The sequence below is a fragment of the Oreochromis aureus genome, linkage group 6 (assembly GCF_013358895.1).
Source record: "Oreochromis aureus strain Israel breed Guangdong linkage group 6, ZZ_aureus, whole genome shotgun sequence".
Lineage (NCBI taxonomy): Eukaryota > Metazoa > Chordata > Actinopteri > Cichliformes > Cichlidae > Oreochromis > Oreochromis aureus.
This window is the reverse complement of record NC_052947.1, coordinates 33,991,793-34,009,613: the sequence shown is the minus strand read 5'-3', so window position 1 is coordinate 34,009,613 and position 17,821 is coordinate 33,991,793. Positions and strand designations below refer to the sequence as shown.

General features: G+C 40.2%; 1 protein-coding gene and 1 pseudogene across 2 annotated transcripts; both read left to right on the top strand.

Moving 5' to 3' along the window:
* The first annotated feature begins 1,679 nt into the window (after positions 1–1,679).
* Positions 1,680–8,047, top strand: LOC120440450 (kelch-like protein 10). 2 transcript variants are annotated; one of them, XM_039612973.1, is made up of 5 exons: positions 1,680–1,734; positions 4,377–4,860; positions 5,307–5,921; positions 6,681–6,830; positions 7,619–8,047. In XM_039612973.1, the coding sequence occupies exons 2-5, from the start codon at positions 4,444–4,446 to the stop codon at positions 7,970–7,972; spliced, it is 1,536 nt and encodes a 511-aa protein (XP_039468907.1). In that variant the 5' UTR covers positions 1,680–1,734; positions 4,377–4,443; the 3' UTR covers positions 7,973–8,047. The 2 variants fall into 2 exon arrangements, with proteins under 2 accessions (XP_039468907.1, XP_039468906.1); XM_039612972.1 differs by lacking the exon at positions 1,680–1,734 and adding an exon at positions 3,022–3,276.
* Positions 8,048–11,326: 3,279 nt separating this feature from the next.
* Positions 11,327–16,389, top strand: LOC116330468 (annotated as a pseudogene).
* The last annotated feature ends 1,432 nt before the right edge of the window (positions 16,390–17,821 follow it).

The window sequence follows — 17,821 nt, the reverse complement described above, 5'->3', positions numbered from 1 at the left end:
GCTGCCTCTGGGGAGGGGCATTCGAATGCCCCTGCTGTGAGCTGTGTTGGTGCTCATGGTAACCGCTCACCCGATGCCATGGATGACCTGGAGGTTGTCTCTGAACCTTTGGACCCTGGAGATAGGACAATTGCATGGGTGTCGCAGTTGACGGAGTCCAGCCGGTCTGTGGGAGATGTTACTGATGTTTCTAGCGTGGATTCAGTCTTGCCGGCTGCATCCGGCTTGTCTGCTGGAGTGGACTTTGACCGAGCTGGTTCTAGCACGACGTGCCAGGAGGTCAATATTGCTACGAGCTGTGGGGAGGGTGTACAAGTATGCTCTACTACACCTGACGTAGCGGTGGATATAGTTGCTCCCGCCATTGCTGCTCAGCCCCCAATGGTTGACTATAGCCAAACTGGGAATGCTTCTCAGATCAGAACCAGACTTGGGCGACTTGTCAAACCGGTGAATAGACTGATCCAGACTATGTCAAATCAAGTCGTGGTTCGCGACAGGTTTGATGTGAAGTCAGTTTGTAAGTCTTTGATTCCGTCCTTCTCTGACTGAATGTTCTGTTTATATGCCTACCTGAGTGATGGGATTTGAACTTGCTGTTATGTACTCCACATTTTTGTATTTTGTTTTTCCTTTTGAGCCATGGTACACACCTTGTAAGGGGTTATTAGTAGGGTGTATTTCGGGCACTCTGCTGCCAGTTGCTGGGTTGGGAGTTTAGCGCTGCTCCCATCCCACTTCATCCTTAGGGATACGTTTAGTTGGTGTCTGTGATTTTTGACCTCTGTTTGGTTGGTGCGTACCAGTGTGGGTACCTGAGGCTCAAATTTGATAAAATTCAGTGGGGGTGAGTGTAACGGAGTTAAAAAGACATCTGAAAAACATGCACTTACCTGGTCTTAATTATTATTTTAAGTGTGAATTTTATCATTTTTTTTTGTTGTATTTTATTTTGAAAACCCAGAAACCGGATCTCACTCTAGCGTTTAGAAGCTGCTAAGGCTTCCGCTCCTCACAGCGCGCGTTTCCACTGTGAGGGTAAGTTCTGTAATGAAAGGCTCTGGCATTTTTATGGTTTCTGGTGTGAATGTTGTGACATAAGTTGTACATGTCGATGTATATAGGTTTATATTGATGTTAGAATGTTACTGTGTAACCGAAACAAAGGCTGGTTGCTGTTAAACAGTGTTTCTACCGTATTTATGCTCTTTGGCAGTAAGCTTCTGTCGGCCCCCTAGTGGTTGCTGCGCATAGCAGGAAATGTGTTTGGATTTACTGTTTTTCTGTGCTCTTTGTGATGCTGTTTTATATTGTAGGAGCTACAATTGCCGGTACCATCAGAAGACACCTGTTGAGTGTGTTTTATGTCTTCTGCAGGTACGTGGGCTTGTTAACAGTCATTTTGTCTGCAAAGCACAAGCAAGTGAAAATGTAATGCGCTATTGTTAATTTGTCCACTAGAGGGAAATGTTTAGCCGGTGATACTTCTGTTATCCTGTTATTTTGGTTTTATACGGTTGTGAAATGTATTTTCATAGGTGATAAGATTTCTTTTTGTATTCAAGTACGGTGTGATAGACTGTAAAATGGGAGAAATCATTGTTTTCCATCTTTTCTTTATTAAAAAGTTAATCGTAAGTCTGTTAACACAGCCGCCGCTTTGCACTGTGAGGGAGCTACAATTGCCGGTACCATCAGAAGACACCTGTTGAGTGTGTTTTATGTCTTCTGCAGGAATAAACCGTGAAAAGCCAAACCTTTCTGAGCGTCTGTGATTTATGAAGAACGAAAGCGTTACATAACATTCAAGCTCGGGTCCTCTGACAGAGGCCTGGAAGCTTGAGGGTCCTGAACAGAGTCTTAGCTGTTCCTAGGACTGCGCTCTTCTGGACAGAGATCTCCAATGTTGTTCCTGGGATCTGCTGGACCCACTTGGGAGTCACTGCACCTAGTCCTTTTTTACCGTCACCCTCCACATCTTCTTGTGCTCTTCTCTGAGCCCTTGGTACTTCTCGAGCTTCTCATGTTCCATCTTCCTGATGTTGCTTCTCTACCACTCTTGAGGGTGTCTCCCATTTTGACCTCGGGACTTCCAGGCCATACTCGGCACAGATGTTTCTGTATACTATGCTGCCACTTGGTTATGGCGTTCAATATATGCCCTGCCCGCTAGCATCTTGCATCCTGTTGTTATGTGCTGGATTGTCTCAGCCTGCACCAGGGGTCTTACCTGGTGTGATAGACCCCAGCCTCTATGGATCTTGTGCTCAGAGCTTATTCCTGTGCTGCCATGCACAGTGCCTCTATGCTATCTTTCATCCAATTTTGTCCAGCCACTGGTAGGATTTCTGGATGTCAAGTGACTGCTTGCACCTGTCTGAGGTAACACTGTCAAGCACCGTCATTATAACAGTCTTGTAATTTGTATACAGTAAATATATTATAGTATTGGTCAATAAAATTTATTTAGAACACAAACCTGTGTTTTGTTTGTTTATTTGTTTGTTTTTTTTACTACTATAGGACATCAGTAAAGTGCAGGAGCCCATTTTTCCAGCTAGATAAAAGTCTAATACAATCCAAGAAAAAAGCTTAGCTATGAATCATACTATGTAATATCTGTGTTTGGCACTGTCATGTATTTTTAGCATCATATTTTTAATAAGAAATATTTTGGCTTGTGTAGTAGGAAAAGTACAGGGGAAATAATGAAATGTCCAGGAAAAATTGTGGCAATGAGCTTGCATGCATAAAAGCTAAATATGAGCTAAATATGATATTGTAGTCCATAAGTGCGTTCAGAAGTGCTTATTTTGGCCGTTGCCCACTGTGAAGCAAACATACAAAATGCTGTGTGCTATCTGTGAGGCTCATTTACAATCCATTAAAACCAAATCAAAACAAAGCTTTTAAGCAATGAAAGGTTATTGTTTTTTATTAAGTAGATATACATTTCAAAACAATTCTATGGGGTAACTGTTGCCAAGTCATTTTGATGTCATAAGCTTCCATTCCATAATCTCACAGTTAGATTTGATTTGGTGCTCAGAACTCTTTAAGACAAGCTGTATTGTATTGTAAGACAAACTTCAGACCAAAAAAAAGAAAAGCAGTCACAAAACTCAAGATGAGGGAAGAACAGCCTCCATACAAGTCGAGCTCAGTGTATAATGAACTCCGTTTTGAGGAAAAACTTTGTGATGCAATCATCAAAGTGGAGGATGTCGAATTTCCGGTTCACAAGATAATCCTGTGTAACTGTACCCCGTACTTCAGGTGAGTTGCTTACCTGATAATGGGGAGAGAGATGACGATTTATACCCCAGAAAAATGTAATTCATGGTCTTAGTCTGTGAAACAGTGCCAACAAAAGGATAAAAAGACTTTGTCACAGTCAACTGACAGATACACCCAAAACATAACGCAAACATTTGCCAGCAGTGCAGATTTTATTTTTACCTTTAAAAAACACTGTGAAGCACTTGGTGATTGCATGAACTAAATTCAGACAGTTTGAGCTGAAGTTTAATTTATGTGTTTCATTTATGTGTAAATTACATTAATATCTTATCCACTGTTATCCACACAGTAAAATACACCAGAGTTACTAATCCTAAAAAGGTTGAACTCTGTTATGTAGTTATATGCTGTGCAAAAGTTTTGAGTTGCTTCTCATGTCGTTACGTTTTGCTTCGAACTAGACGATTTTTTAAAAGTACGCTTCAGCAATGGTTCTCAGAGGCTTTATTGAAGACTTTCAAAGATTTTGTTTGGGCATTTTTCACCCTTTTCGGTCCAGTCCTTGTACCTGACCATTTTCAGAGGAATGCTTTTGTTTTGTTTTTGTTCATTTGTTTATTTGTTTGTTAAGCCATTTAAGCCAGAAATGGTTATGGAAGGGAAACAGGGACTGTAACTGAGAAAAATGTACTGGAAATTCCATAAGGAAAAGAAACAGGCTGAGATATCCCAAATTACACAATAACTAGACTGAAGATCAGTGGAAACAGGCCTTATGGAGTTGATTGAAATATTTGTCAAAGATATACAACATTGAGTGTCTAGAATCAGCTGTAAAACATGGTGGCGGCTCTGTCACTGCATTTTGTTTGGCAATAGCTTCATATACATACTGCCAATGTAATAGATCCAACACTCAAGCTCACTAAACATGTACAAACTCTGTTTTGGAGTTATATCCTCTACGGCAATATGGACTAGGCTATCACAATAATCACATAGTAACACATGCAATTAGGTGATCATTTCCATTCCAGTCACTTGATTTGATATATTTATCCTGCTTGTGCATGATGTAGTTTATTATCTTTTAAATATCTTTTAAAATTCTCTGCTGTCTCCATCTCTACCCTCAGAGCTCTCTTCACCTCCTGTAGCGACCCAGACAAACAGGTCTTCAACATACCTGGCTTGTCTCCTGAGATGATGGCACTCATCGTTGACTTTGCATACACTGGCAGTGTTTCCGTAACGGAGGAAAACGCAGTGGAACTTCTCATGGCAGCCGATCAATTCAATGTAATGGACATTGTTAAAATCTGCGGTGACTTCCTCGGGGAACAACTCTGCCCAGAGAACTGTGTTGGCATTTGGAAGTTCACAAAAGTACACTTATCACCCGAACTACGTGCCAAGGCCTACCACTACATCATCAGTAACTTTGAGCAGGTGGTTCTTCAGGAGGAGTTCCTGCAGCTAACTGTGGAGGAACTTGGTGATATTCTTAAAAGAGATGACCTCAATGTACAGTGTGAGAACACTGTGTATGAAGCACTTTTAAAGTGGATTAGCCATGTGCCTGCAGAACGGGAACAACACCTCACCGCTCTGTTGTCTAAGGTGTATAAACTTCCATTACTACATTTAGTTTGGGCTTACATCTTCAGCATTCATGTCATAGATTGAGTCAATCCATCTGGGTGTAAGGATGCTTTAATATCTCGAGATGTTGCTCTTTTCAGCTGTAGCCAAACCACAATTAAGAAATTCTCTTCAAGATCATTAAAACCGTATCAGAAAGCTGCACACATATTATAGAATAAATTGTATTTATTTAGTATAGTTGCTCGGCCTATGACTAAAACTGTCCGTAACAAAGTACAACCATTCTCCCTGTTTGTGTTCCGCAGCTTTATTTTATTGTATGTTATTGATTCTTTTATATAAAGTTAAACTTCTCACATTAGATTTAAAATTTATCTTCATTAGAACTGTACAAGCTGATATAGTTGAAATTCAATGTTTCCGTTTTCTAAGTCCTATTCTCTTCTGTTGTCTCTCGGTAGGTCCGACTGGGACTGATGACTTTAGACTACCTAAGGGACAATGTGCGGCACAATGAGCTGGTGTGCACCAATTCTGAGCGTCTGTCCATGATAAATGATGCCATCTTATTCGTACAAAATATGACCAACAGACCCTATGTGTTTCGCCTCTGTCCCCGTTTTGGTCCTCCCCGGCTGCCTCATTCCATCCTGCTGGCCATTGGGGGATGGCGTGGCCGTGGTCCAACTAACGCCATCGAGGCCTACGATTATCGGGCTGAATGCTGGGTCAAAGTAACAAACAACCTGGAGCATCCTCGTGCCTATCATGGAGCCGCCTTCCTCAACGGGTACATCTACTCCATTGGTGGCTTCGACAGGGTGGGGCATCTCAACAGCGTCCGTAGGTTTGATCTGACCACTCGCACCTGGAATGAGGTGGCACCGATGTACTGCCGCCGCTGCTATGTGAGTGTGACTGTGTTGAACGGGTTCATCTATGCCATGGGAGGCTACGACGGGCATGTACGACTCAGCAGTGCAGAGCGCTATCAACCTGAAATCAACCAGTGGAGTCTTATTGCATCCATGCATGAACAGAGGAGCGATGCCAGCTGCACAACACTTCACAGCCGGGTGGGTAAAGTAAAAGAGCAGCAGAGAAATAGAGTAGGGTCTCAGGCACACAGGCCTAGAGACCTGTTAGCAACCTTTTGGTTACAACCAGTTGCTAGTGAAAAATATGTATTCCTCGGCTGGTTAGGGAGTGGTTGTATGAAAACACTGACTTCTACAAATAGTTTGTGAGTGTCTGCAGACAAGTCAGAGTATTCCATGCAAACCTCTGGTGTGCTCAACAGTCTTCTAATGACCAAAGCAAAGCAGGAGGTTTGTGGGGCAACACCTTCTTTGTTACAATTTCACACTAGTGACACCCATCAACCTCCAGCTACCACTTGCCAACCAGTCAGGGAATACACATTTTTACAGCGAAGAGGTGCAAGATAGGTCACAAACTGGTTTCTCAGCTAGAGTGATGAAGGCCTAAATTGAACAAAACTACACCTGTAAAACTACCTGTAAGCCTGTAATAGTGACAATAAGGAAAACAGAACTAATTAAAACAATTAGGTTTTTTTTTTTTTTGAAAGGCAGAGACTAAATGTCTAGATGTCAGTCTGTATCAGAAGAATTTATAGTCTTCATTGTTGTGTTGATCATGTAAAAGAAAAGGCTTTTGAAAAGCTTTTTTAAGTTCACAGAATATAACAGCATGCAACTAGTGAAAAACATGAACTCATAAAAGTATAGTTTAAAAGTTGAAAAATATACTAATATATATATTTTTTTACTAAGAAAAGTAAAAATACTTAATGTCCCTTTTTTTGTCTTCAGATTTACATTTGTGGTGGATTCAATGGGATCGAGTTTCTGCAGACAGCTGAATATTACAACCCAGAGACCAACCAGTGGACGATGATCAGTCCCATGAACAGCCGCCGCAGTGGGATAGGTGTCATTGCATATGCGGATCATGTCTTTGCAGTAAGACCCGAAAGTAGTGCTCACACTCACGTAACATACATATCACATCTGTAATGTGTCTTCATCATGAAGGCTGACAGATTTGGCTGACAAAGAATTTTGCAAACTTTGTTTTGTATTTATCAATTATCAGATTCATATCCTGACCACAGGTTCAGAGAAGGCATTCTTACTCATTAATTTAACTGATTAGTGATGTTTCTGCTCCATGTATTTTTTCATTTCATGATGTAAATGTGCCCCATTCCCAAAATGTTGATGATTTCACATTTCCTCATCGTTCCACTAGGGGAAATATTTTAGAGACAATTTCAAACTTATCCTCCAACACCTTTAGAAAAATAAGCAAAGTGATGAGCACTCATTCTCTGGGGACAGTAGGTATTTTAGCTGTAAATCTGTCCTGCTATTTGCCTTAAAACCACTGATATAGTTGATTGCAGCTACACCCTTTGGTAAAAAGCAAAGATTGTGTAGTCTCATCTTTGGTGACACACTTCTTTATTTAGCTAGCTACTCTTGAAGATTTATTTTCTATTCACACTAAGTCTTTATTCAAAAAAAGAAAAAATTATTATCAGCAGAATGCAGTGACCTTATCCTGGTGCTGACCTCGGGGTCTTTGATCAGGCTTTTTGGCCCCAACGCCTGTCAGGGATACTTTAATCTATTACAGGAAGAAAGGACTGAAACTCAGTGATCCTTTTTAAACTAAAGGCAAAAGAGCTGTGAAGACAACTGAAAGCATAAATACTTCACAACCATTTTACCCATGCATTTACTTTTAGGTTGGTGGCTTTGATGGAAACAACCGTCTGCGCACCGCTGAGGCTTACAACCCGCAAACCAATACGTGGAACCATGTGTCCTCTATGTTGAACCGCCGCAGCAACTTTGGCATTGAGGTAATCAATGATCGCCTCTTTGCTGTCGGGGGCTTCAACGGCTTCACCACCACTTTCAAAGTTGAGTACTACGACGCTTCAACCAACCGGTGGTTTAAAGCGCGTCACATGGCAATTTTCCGCAGTGCACTGAGCTGCTGTGTGGTGTCCGGACATCCCAACCTGTCTGATTACACCATTCCTCGTGACAGCCTGACACGTTTAAATGTGCCAGAAGAAGAAGCTGAGTCCACGTAACATCTTTAAAATGCAATACTGCCATGTGTCAACATCTGGGACTCCAACATGAAGGACTGAAATAAATCTTTAGAACATCAAACCGCTGGTGAACTGGACTTTTTTTTGTAGATATTTCAAAAACTTTAAGTGTGTGTGTGAGGAGACCGTGCACTGCAGATACTGGGTTTCATCAAGAGAACGCCATTGCCACAATAACAAATTTAAAAGATTTATTAATTCCCTGTAAGGTATGGCTGCTGAGTAGTGTTAAGGGTTCGATATTGAGGACGAGAGTAAAACAACGATGGTCCAGAAGAGCTTGGTCAAACAATTGATTTTAATGAACACACGCAGCGTGGGGAGATGTAAACTGCAAAACATCAGCTGTAGATCTCCGCCCAAAAATACACTTCAGATTGCTTTTATAACATCAGGGTATTATAACGCCCCCTCTTGCGTTTACAAGCACATAATTTGCCTCTTAAGAACATTATTTGCCTCTTTTACAGACAATGATCAATTTTAAAAGATAAATGCAGACTCAGAAGTTCCCCTTTCTGGCATCCTCTTCCAAATATGGTGATGATCTCAGGCCTTTGAGGTCCCCATGGACTTGTCCTCCTTCTGTCACCTGTTGTCAAGTAAACTCTAGTGCAACATGTTGTTGAATACACTCAGGCCTTTGCTCCGCTACTATTTTTACTGTAACAATATACTCAGCATATAAGCTTTTAAGATTATAGATTTAACTCAACGATTTAAAGTGGTTATAACTGCACCTGTAATAAACATGTTAATATGTGATTATGATAACCCCTGTAATACAAATTATAACATAATGCCAGCAACTTCAATAAATGCTTGGATGAAATGATAATTAATGCAATGATAAAGATGATGGTTATGAACAGTAACCATAAAATAATTTCTTTAATCCCACAGTAGCCATAACAGACATGCACACAGGGTGACCAGATCACAATAAGTCGCATGTGGGACTTTTCCAACTCTTCCTAGATAAACACAATAAGAATAAAGGGAAGCTTTTACTCTCCCTTGTTATTTCAGCTGGGGTTCTGTGTAGTAACAGACTTTACGTTTGAGCAGGGAAGTATCCATAGGTCTTTTTTGAGCAATTTCTGACAATTTCTGAATCTTTAACAAATATGACACACATATACTGTGTTGCTTCACACCATCTTTTCTCTTGTGTGAAACAGAAAAATAACTCTATTTCTCAGTATGTATTTCATCTGCTTTGTGGTATTTTCCACTATATTGCATAGAATTATATATTTGTTTATGATAAAAAGCATGACCTTTTTATTTACTAAGGAAAATCCAGTCTTGATGTGTTCAGGGAGGTTGCTGTGATCTGCTCCAGTGAGCATTGCTGTTATGGGTTGCGTCCTTCTCCCACATGCTCTTCCAGTATTGCTCCGTCTCCAGCGTTGGTGGTGCTGTTCTCATATTGTTCCCCTGCCACTGAGAGTACACCTTGGATGGTTCTGTGGAGAACAGCTGGTTTATTCTCCTGCCTTCGATCTCTCTGGTGTACCTCTTCAAGCGGCTGGCCAAGGCTGTGAGTCGTTGCTTGGCAGTTTCCAAAACCTCAGGTGTGGACGGCTTGCTGTACTTCTTAGGCATCTTCTTTGTCACACCTTTCTGCAGCTCAGATAGTTGGCTAACCTCTCTTCGTGCTACCTTGAGGGTACTGCTCCTTGCGGCTATTCAATTTGTAGCCAAGCATCTCACTGATCACTGCTGCCGTGGTGTAGATCAGCTTGTTAGTCTCGGAAATGGTGGCGATATCGTCTATAGTGCTGCATTCACATCATCTAGTAGATCTTCTGAGGGTACTTCACGTACATGTTCATTAGTCATTATTAAATAGTGACACGTTTTACACTTTTACAATAAGGCTCCCATTGATAGTTGCAGATATTTATAATGCACTGATAAAATACAATATTATATGTTTAAAAAATATCTTTACAAATGCCTATTGTGCTTACAAGGTAGTAACTTAGTCTGAAATGTTTATTATAGCAACTCTAGATGAAATATAAGTGAATAGATCTCTATTTGGCAATAAACTGGTCAAGTTTTTCTCTTTCTTCTCTCTTTCTTTAATGCGTAACATTTATTAATGGTTTATAAAGTGTTTGAAGCTTGATTGATAACATAGCTATAAACTATTTATTAGCCATCTATAAGGGGAGTCTTATTGTAAAGTGGTACCCAAATGTGGGACAGGGGGAAAAAGCATAAAATGCTGTGCAGTCCCCCTACCTGCACAACATGAAGGTTGAAGCAACACCAATAACACAGCACCTTATTGCAGTAAACCAACGTGTAGACAGTGATTTGCAAAGCTGTTCATAGGAACAACCTCCCTCCATGGTGGTCAAATCTTTATTCTGATGCTGAATTGACTGATTTATGAATTTACTGAAAACATTTCTTACATTTTTCTTATTGCAAGCAGAAGGCTGTCCCGGGATTGTTCCTGCTGCTCCACTTCATTTTATAAAGACTCTAAATCAAACTCTTTCCATTATAATTTTCTAATTCTAGGATGATGTTTTCATACACACATCTACATCAAACCAGTCTTGTTACATACAACCTGCTTTTAGTCTTATATATTATATCTTTGAGCAATTGGTCAACAGCAGATCTGCTACGCATGTGCAGTCTGTGCTCAGACAGGTGACTGCTTGCACCTGTCTGAGGTAACACTGTCAAACACCGTCATTATAACAGTCTTGTACAATATATACAGTACGTATATTATAGTGTTTGTTTATAAAATTTATTTAGAACACAAACCTGTGTTTTGTTTGTTTATTTGTTTGTTTTTTTACTACTATAGGACATCAGTAAAGTGCAGGAGCCCATTTTTCCAGCCAGATAAAAGTCTAATACAATCCAAGAAAAAAGCTTAGCCATGAATCATACTATGTAATATCTGTGTTTGGCACTGTCATGTATTTTTAGCATCATATTTTTAATAAGAAATATTTTGGCTTGTGTAGTAGGAAAAGTACAGGGGAAATAATGAAATGTCCAGGAAAAATTGTGGCAATGAGCTTGCATGCATAAAAGCTAAATATGAGCTAAATATGATATTGTAGTCCATAAGTGCGTTCAGAAGTGCTTATTTTAGCCGTTGCCCTCTGTGAAGCAAACATACAAAATGCTGTGTGCTATCTGTGAGGCTCATTTACAATCCATTAAAACCAAATCAAAACAAAGCTTTTAAGCAATGAAAGGTTATTGTTTTTTATTAAGTAGATATACATTTCAAAACAATTCTATGGGGTAACTGTTGCCAAGTCATTTTGATGTCATAAGCTTCCATTCCATAATCTCACAGTTAGATTTGATTTGGTGCTCAGAACTCTTTAAGACAAGCTGTATTGTATTGTAAGACAAACTTCAGACCAAAAAAAAGAAAAGCAGTCACAAAACTCAAGATGAGGGAAGAACAGCCTCCATACAAGTCGAGCTCAGTGTATAATGAACTCCGTTTTGAGGAAAAACTTTGTGATGCAATCATCAAAGTGGAGGATGTCGAATTTCCGGTTCACAAGATAATCCTGTGTAACTGTACCCCGTACTTCAGGTGAGTTGCTTACCTGATAATGGGGAGGAGAGATGACGATTTATACCCCAGAAAAATGTAATTCATGGTCTTAGTCTGTGAAACAGTGCCAACAAAAAGGATAAAAAGACTTTGTCACAGTCAACTGACAGATACACCCAAAACATAACGCAAACATTTGCCAGCAGTGCAGATTTTATTTTTACCTTTAAAAAACACTTTGAAGCACTTGGTGATTGCATGAACTAAATTCAGACAGTTTGAGCTGAAGTTTAATTTATGTGTTTCATTTATGTGTAAATTACATTAATATCTTATCCACTGTTATCCACACAGTAAAATACACCAGAGTTACTAATCCTAAAAAGGTTGAACTCTGTTATGTAGTTATATGCTGTGCAAAAGTTTTGAGTTGCTTCTCATGTCGTTACGTTTTGCTTCGAACTAGACGATTTTTTAAAAGTACGCTTCAGCAATGGTTCTCAGAGGCTTTATTGAAGACTTTCAAAGGTTTTGTTTGGGCATTTTTCACCCTTTTCGGTCCAGTCCTTGTACCTGACCATTTTCAGAGGAATGCTTTTGTTTTGTTTTGTTCATTTGTTTATTTGTTTGTTAAGCCATTTAAGCCAGAAATGGTTATGGAAGGAAACAGGGACTGTAACTGAGAAAATGTACTGGAAATTCCATAAGGAAAAGAAACAGGCTGAGATATCCCAAATTACACAATAACTAGACTGAAGATCAGTGGAAACAGGCCTTATGGAGTTGATTGAAATATTTGTCATAGATATACAACATTGAGTGTCTAGAATCAGCTGTAAAACATGGTGGCGGCTCTGTCACTGCATTTTGTTTGTTTAGCTTCATAGCTTGCATAATAGATCATACTGCCAATGTAATAGATCCAACACTCAAGCTCACTAAACATGTACAAACTCTGTTTTGGAGTTATATCCTCTACGGCACAATATGGACTAGGTATGCTATCACAATAATCACATAGTAACACATGCAATTAGGTGATCATTTCCATTCCAGTCACTTGATTTGATATATTTATCCTGCTTGTGCATGATGTAGTTTATTATCTTGTTGCTTCCACGCCTTTTAAAATTCTCTGCTGTCTCCATCTCTACCCTCAGAGCTCTCTTCACCTCCTGTAGCGACCCAGACAAACAGGTCTTCAACATACCTGGCTTGTCTCCTGAGATGATGGCACTCATCATTGACTTTGCATACACTGGCAGTGTTTCCGTAACGGAGGAAAACGCAGTGGAACTTCTCATGGCAGCCGATCAATTCAATGTAATGGACATTGTTAAAATCTGCGGTGACTTCCTCGGGGAACAACTCTGCCCAGAGAACTGTGTTGGCATTTGGAAGTTCACAAAAGTACACTTATCACCCGAACTACGTGCCAAGGCCTACCACTACATCATCAGTAACTTTGAGCAGGTGGTTCTTCAGGAGGAGTTCCTGCAGCTAACTGTGGAGGAACTTGGTGATATTCTTAAAAGAGATGACCTCAATGTACAGTGTGAGAACACTGTGTATGAAGCACTTTTAAAGTGGATTAGCCATGTGCCTGCAGAACGGGAACAACACCTCACCGCTCTGTTGTCTAAGGTGTATAAACTTCCATTACTACATTTAGTTTGGGCTTACATCTTCAGCATTCATGTCATAGATTGAGTCAATCCATCTGGGTGTAAGGATGCTTTAATATCTCGAGATGTTGCTCTTTTCAGCTGTAGCCAAACCACAATTAAGAAATTCTCTTCAAGATCATTAAAACCGTATCAGAAAGCTGCACACATATTATAGAATAAATTGTATTTATTTAGTATAGTTGCTCGGCTTATGACTAAAAACTGTCCGTAACAAGTACAACCATTCTCCCCTGTTTGTGTTCCGCAGCTTTATTTTATTGTATGTTATTGATTCTTTTTATATAAAGTTAAACTTCTCACATTAGATTTAAAATTTATCTTCATTAGAACTGTACAAGCTGATATAGTTGAAATTCAATGTTTCCGTTTTCTAAGTCCTATTCTCTTCTGTTGTCTCTCGGTAGGTCCGACTGGGACTGATGACTTTAGACTACCTAAGGGACAATGTGCGGCGCAATGAGCTGGTGTGCACCAATTCTGAGCGTCTGTCCATGATAAATGATGCCATCTTATTCGTACAAAATATGACCAACAGACCCTATGTGTTTCGCCTCTGTCCCGTTTTGGTCCTCCCGGCTGCCTCGTTCCATCCTGCTGGCCATTGGGGGATGGCGTGGCGTGGTCCAACTAACGCCATCGAGGCCTACGATTATCGGGCTGAATGCTGGGTCAAAGTAACAAACAACCTGGAGCATCCTCGTGCCTATCATGGAGCCGCCTTCCTCAACGGGTACATCTACTCCATTGGTGGCTTCGACAGGGTGGAGCATCTCAACAGCGTCCGTAGGTTTGACCTGACCACTCGCACCTGGAATGAGGTGGCACCGATGTACTGCCGCCGCTGCTATGTGAGCGTGACTGTGTTGAACGGGTTCATCTATGCCATGGGAGGCTACGACGGGCATGTACGACTCAGCAGTGCAGAGCGCTATCAACCTGAAATCAACCAGTGGAGTCTTATTGCATCCATGCATGAACAGAGGAGCGATGCCAGCTGCACAACACTTCACAGCCGGGTGGGTAAAGTAAAAGAGCAGCAGAGAAATAGAGTAGGGTCTCAGGCACACAGGCCTAGAGACCTGTTAGCAACCTTTTGGTTACAACCAGTTGCTAGTGAAAAATATGTATTCCTCGGCTGGTTAGGGAGTGTTTGTATGAAAAACACTGACTTCTACAAATAGTTTGTGAGTGTTTGCAGACAAGTCAGAGTATTCCATGCAAACCTCTGGTGTGCTCAACAGTCTTCTAATGACCAAAGCAAAGCAGGAGGTTTGTGGGGCAACACCTTCTTTGTTACAATTTCACACTAGTGACACCCATCAACCTCCAGCTACCACTTGCCAACCAGTCAGGGAATACACATTTTTTACAGCGAAGCGAGGTGCAAGATAGGTCACAAACTGGTTTCTCAGCTAGAGTGATGAAGGCCTAAATTGAACAAAACTACACCTGTAAAACTACCTGTAAGCCTGTAATAGTGACAATAAGGAAAACAGAACTAATTAAAACAATTAGGTTTTTTTTTTTTTTTGAAAGGCAGAGACTAAATGTCTAGATGTCAGTCTGTATCAGAAGAATTTATAGTCTTCATTGTTGTGTTGATCATGTAAAAGAAAAGGCTTTTAAAAAGCTTTTAAGTTCACAGAATATAACAGCATGCAACTAGTGAAAAACATGAACTCATAAAAGTATAGTTTAAAAAGTTGAAAAATATACTAATATATATATTTTTTTACTAAGAAAAGTAAAAATACTTAATGTCCCTTTTTTTGTCTTCAGATTTACATTTGTGGTGGATTCAATGGGATCGAGTTTCTGCAGACAGCTGAATATTACAACCCAGAGACCAACCAGTGGACGATGATCAGTCCCATGAACAGCCGCCGCAGTGGGATAGGTGTCATTGCATATGCGGATCATGTCTTTGCAGTAAGACCCGAAAGTAGTGCTCACACTCACGTAACATACATATCACATCTGTAATGTGTCTTCATCATGAAGGCTGACAGATTTGGCTGACAAAGAATTTTGCAAACTTTGTTTTGTATTTATCAATGATCAGATTCATATCCTGACCACAGGTTCAGAGAAGGCATTCTTACTCATTAATTTAACTGATTAGTGATGTTTCTGCTCCATGTATTTTTTCATTTCATGATGTAAATGTGCCCCATTCCCAAAATGTTGATGATTTCACATTTCCTCATCGTTCCACTAGGGGAAATATTTTAGAGACAATTTCAAACTTATCCTCCAACACCTTTAGAAAAATAAGCAAAGTGATGAGCACTCATTCTCTGGGGACAGTAGGTATTTTAGCTGTAAATCTGTCCTGCTATTTGCCTTAAAACCACTGATATAGTTGATTGCAGCTACACCCTTTGGTAAAAAGCAAGATTGTGTAGTCTCATCTTGGTGACACACTTCTTTATTTAGCTAGCTACTCTTGAAGATTTATTTTCTATTCACACTAAGTCTTTATTCAAAAAAAGAAAAAATTATTATCAGCAGAATGCAGTGACCTTATCCTGGTGCTGACCTCGGGGTCTTTGATCAGGCTTTTCAGCCCTAACGCCTGTCAGGGATACTTTAATCTATTACAGGAAGAAAGGACTGAAACTCAGTGATCCTTTTTAAACTAAAGGCAAAAGAGCTGTGAAGACAACTGAAAACATAAATACTTCACAATCATTTTACCCATGCATTTACTTTTAGGTTGGTGGCTTTGATGGAAACAACCGTCTGCGCACCGCTGAGGCTTACAACCCGCAAACCAATACGTGGAACCATGTGTCCTCTATGTTGAACCGCCGCAGCAACTTTGGCATTGAGGTAATCAATGATCGCCTCTTTGCTGTCGGGGGCTTCAACGGCTTCACCACCACTTTCAAAGTTGAGTACTACGACGCTTCAACCAACCGGTGGTTTAAAGCGCGTCACATGGCGATTTTCCGCAGTGCCCTGAGCTGCTGTGTGGTGTCCGGACATGCCAACCTGTCTGAATACGCATTCCACATTCCACGTGACATCCCGACACTTTTAAATGTGCCAGAAGAAGCAGCGGATTCAGCGGAGTCCACGTAACACCTTTAAAATGAAGTACTGCCATGTTTCAAGATCTGGGACTCCAACATGAAGGACTGAAATAAATCTTTAGAGCATCAAACCGCTGGTGAACTGGACTTTTTTTGTAGATATTTCAAAAACTTTAAATGTGTGTGAGGAGACCGTGCACTGCAGATACTGAGTTTCATCAAGAGAGCGCCATTGCCACAATAACAAATTTAAAAGATTTATTAATTCCCTGTAAGGCATGGCTGCTGAGTAGCCATAACAGACATGCACACAGGGTGACCAGATCACGATAAGTCGCATGTGGGACTTTTCCAACTCTTCCTAGATAAACACAATAAGAATAAAGGGAAGCTTTTTCTCTCCCTTGTTATTTCAGCTGGGGTTCTGTGTAGTAACAGACTTTAGGTTTGAGCAGGGAAGTATCCATAGGTCTTTTTTGAGCAATTTCTGACAATTTCTGAATCTTTAACAAATATGACACACATATACTGTGTTGCTTCACACCATCTTTTGTCTTGTGTGAAACAGAAAAATAACTCTATTTCTCAGTATGCATTTCATCTGCTTTGTGGTATTTTCCACTATATTGCAGAGAATTAAATATTTGTTTATGATAAAAAGCATGACCTTTTTATTTACTAAGGAAAGTTCAGTCTTTATGTGAGCAAGTAAAATTGAATTTAATTGAATTATGGTTGCGAAAATAGCGCAAAAACTCAAAAGTGACCTGTACATGAATAAAATGTGTTTTTCCTGTAGTGTTTCACCTTAAAGCACAAATGTCAGCCTCATGATGTCACTGGAGGAAATACCAATGGGTCACCAAAGTCAGAGTCATCATCTGTGGATGAAGAATTTCTGTACAAAAGCCTCCGCCAATCCAGTGACAAGACAGAGTGCACTAATTTTACAATCCATTTGAAAATAAAATCTGATATTATTGCATTTGCAATGTGGCTAGAGCCTTAGATTTACTGTTTAGGAACCATAAATGTGTGTACTACTGCCACTGCTGAAGCAAACCATCAAGCTGTTGTTGAATCTGCATCATACTGAGCCAAAGCGTTGAATCAAGCGACAGACAGAACAGTCGACAGTGCCATCTCTAGAGCAATGCCCTGGCATGGGTAATAAATGGTTTTACATTGTATTCAGCATTCACACTGAAAATGGAGCTGTAGTCAGTGAAACATCAATATACCATGTGAACAACAGTGTATGTGTTTTTTAAAAGTAGAATTTGTTTTGAAATTACAAGGCAGAGTAAGGAAACCTGCTGCTAATACTGGCCTACCATATTCTTCTGTTAGCTGTCACCTGACTGCAAAAATTATTTCAAGCGCTAAGCTAATGTGCTGATATAAATCAAGAGGTCCACATCGCATCAGAAATTATACTCACTGCAGCCTGGAGGAGTGACGTCTCTCCTCACTCAGCCATTGCTGTAAAATTGTGGTTTATGGGGTTGATGTGGTGAGCAGGAACTTAGGAGCCAGTCCCGTGTGACCTATGATT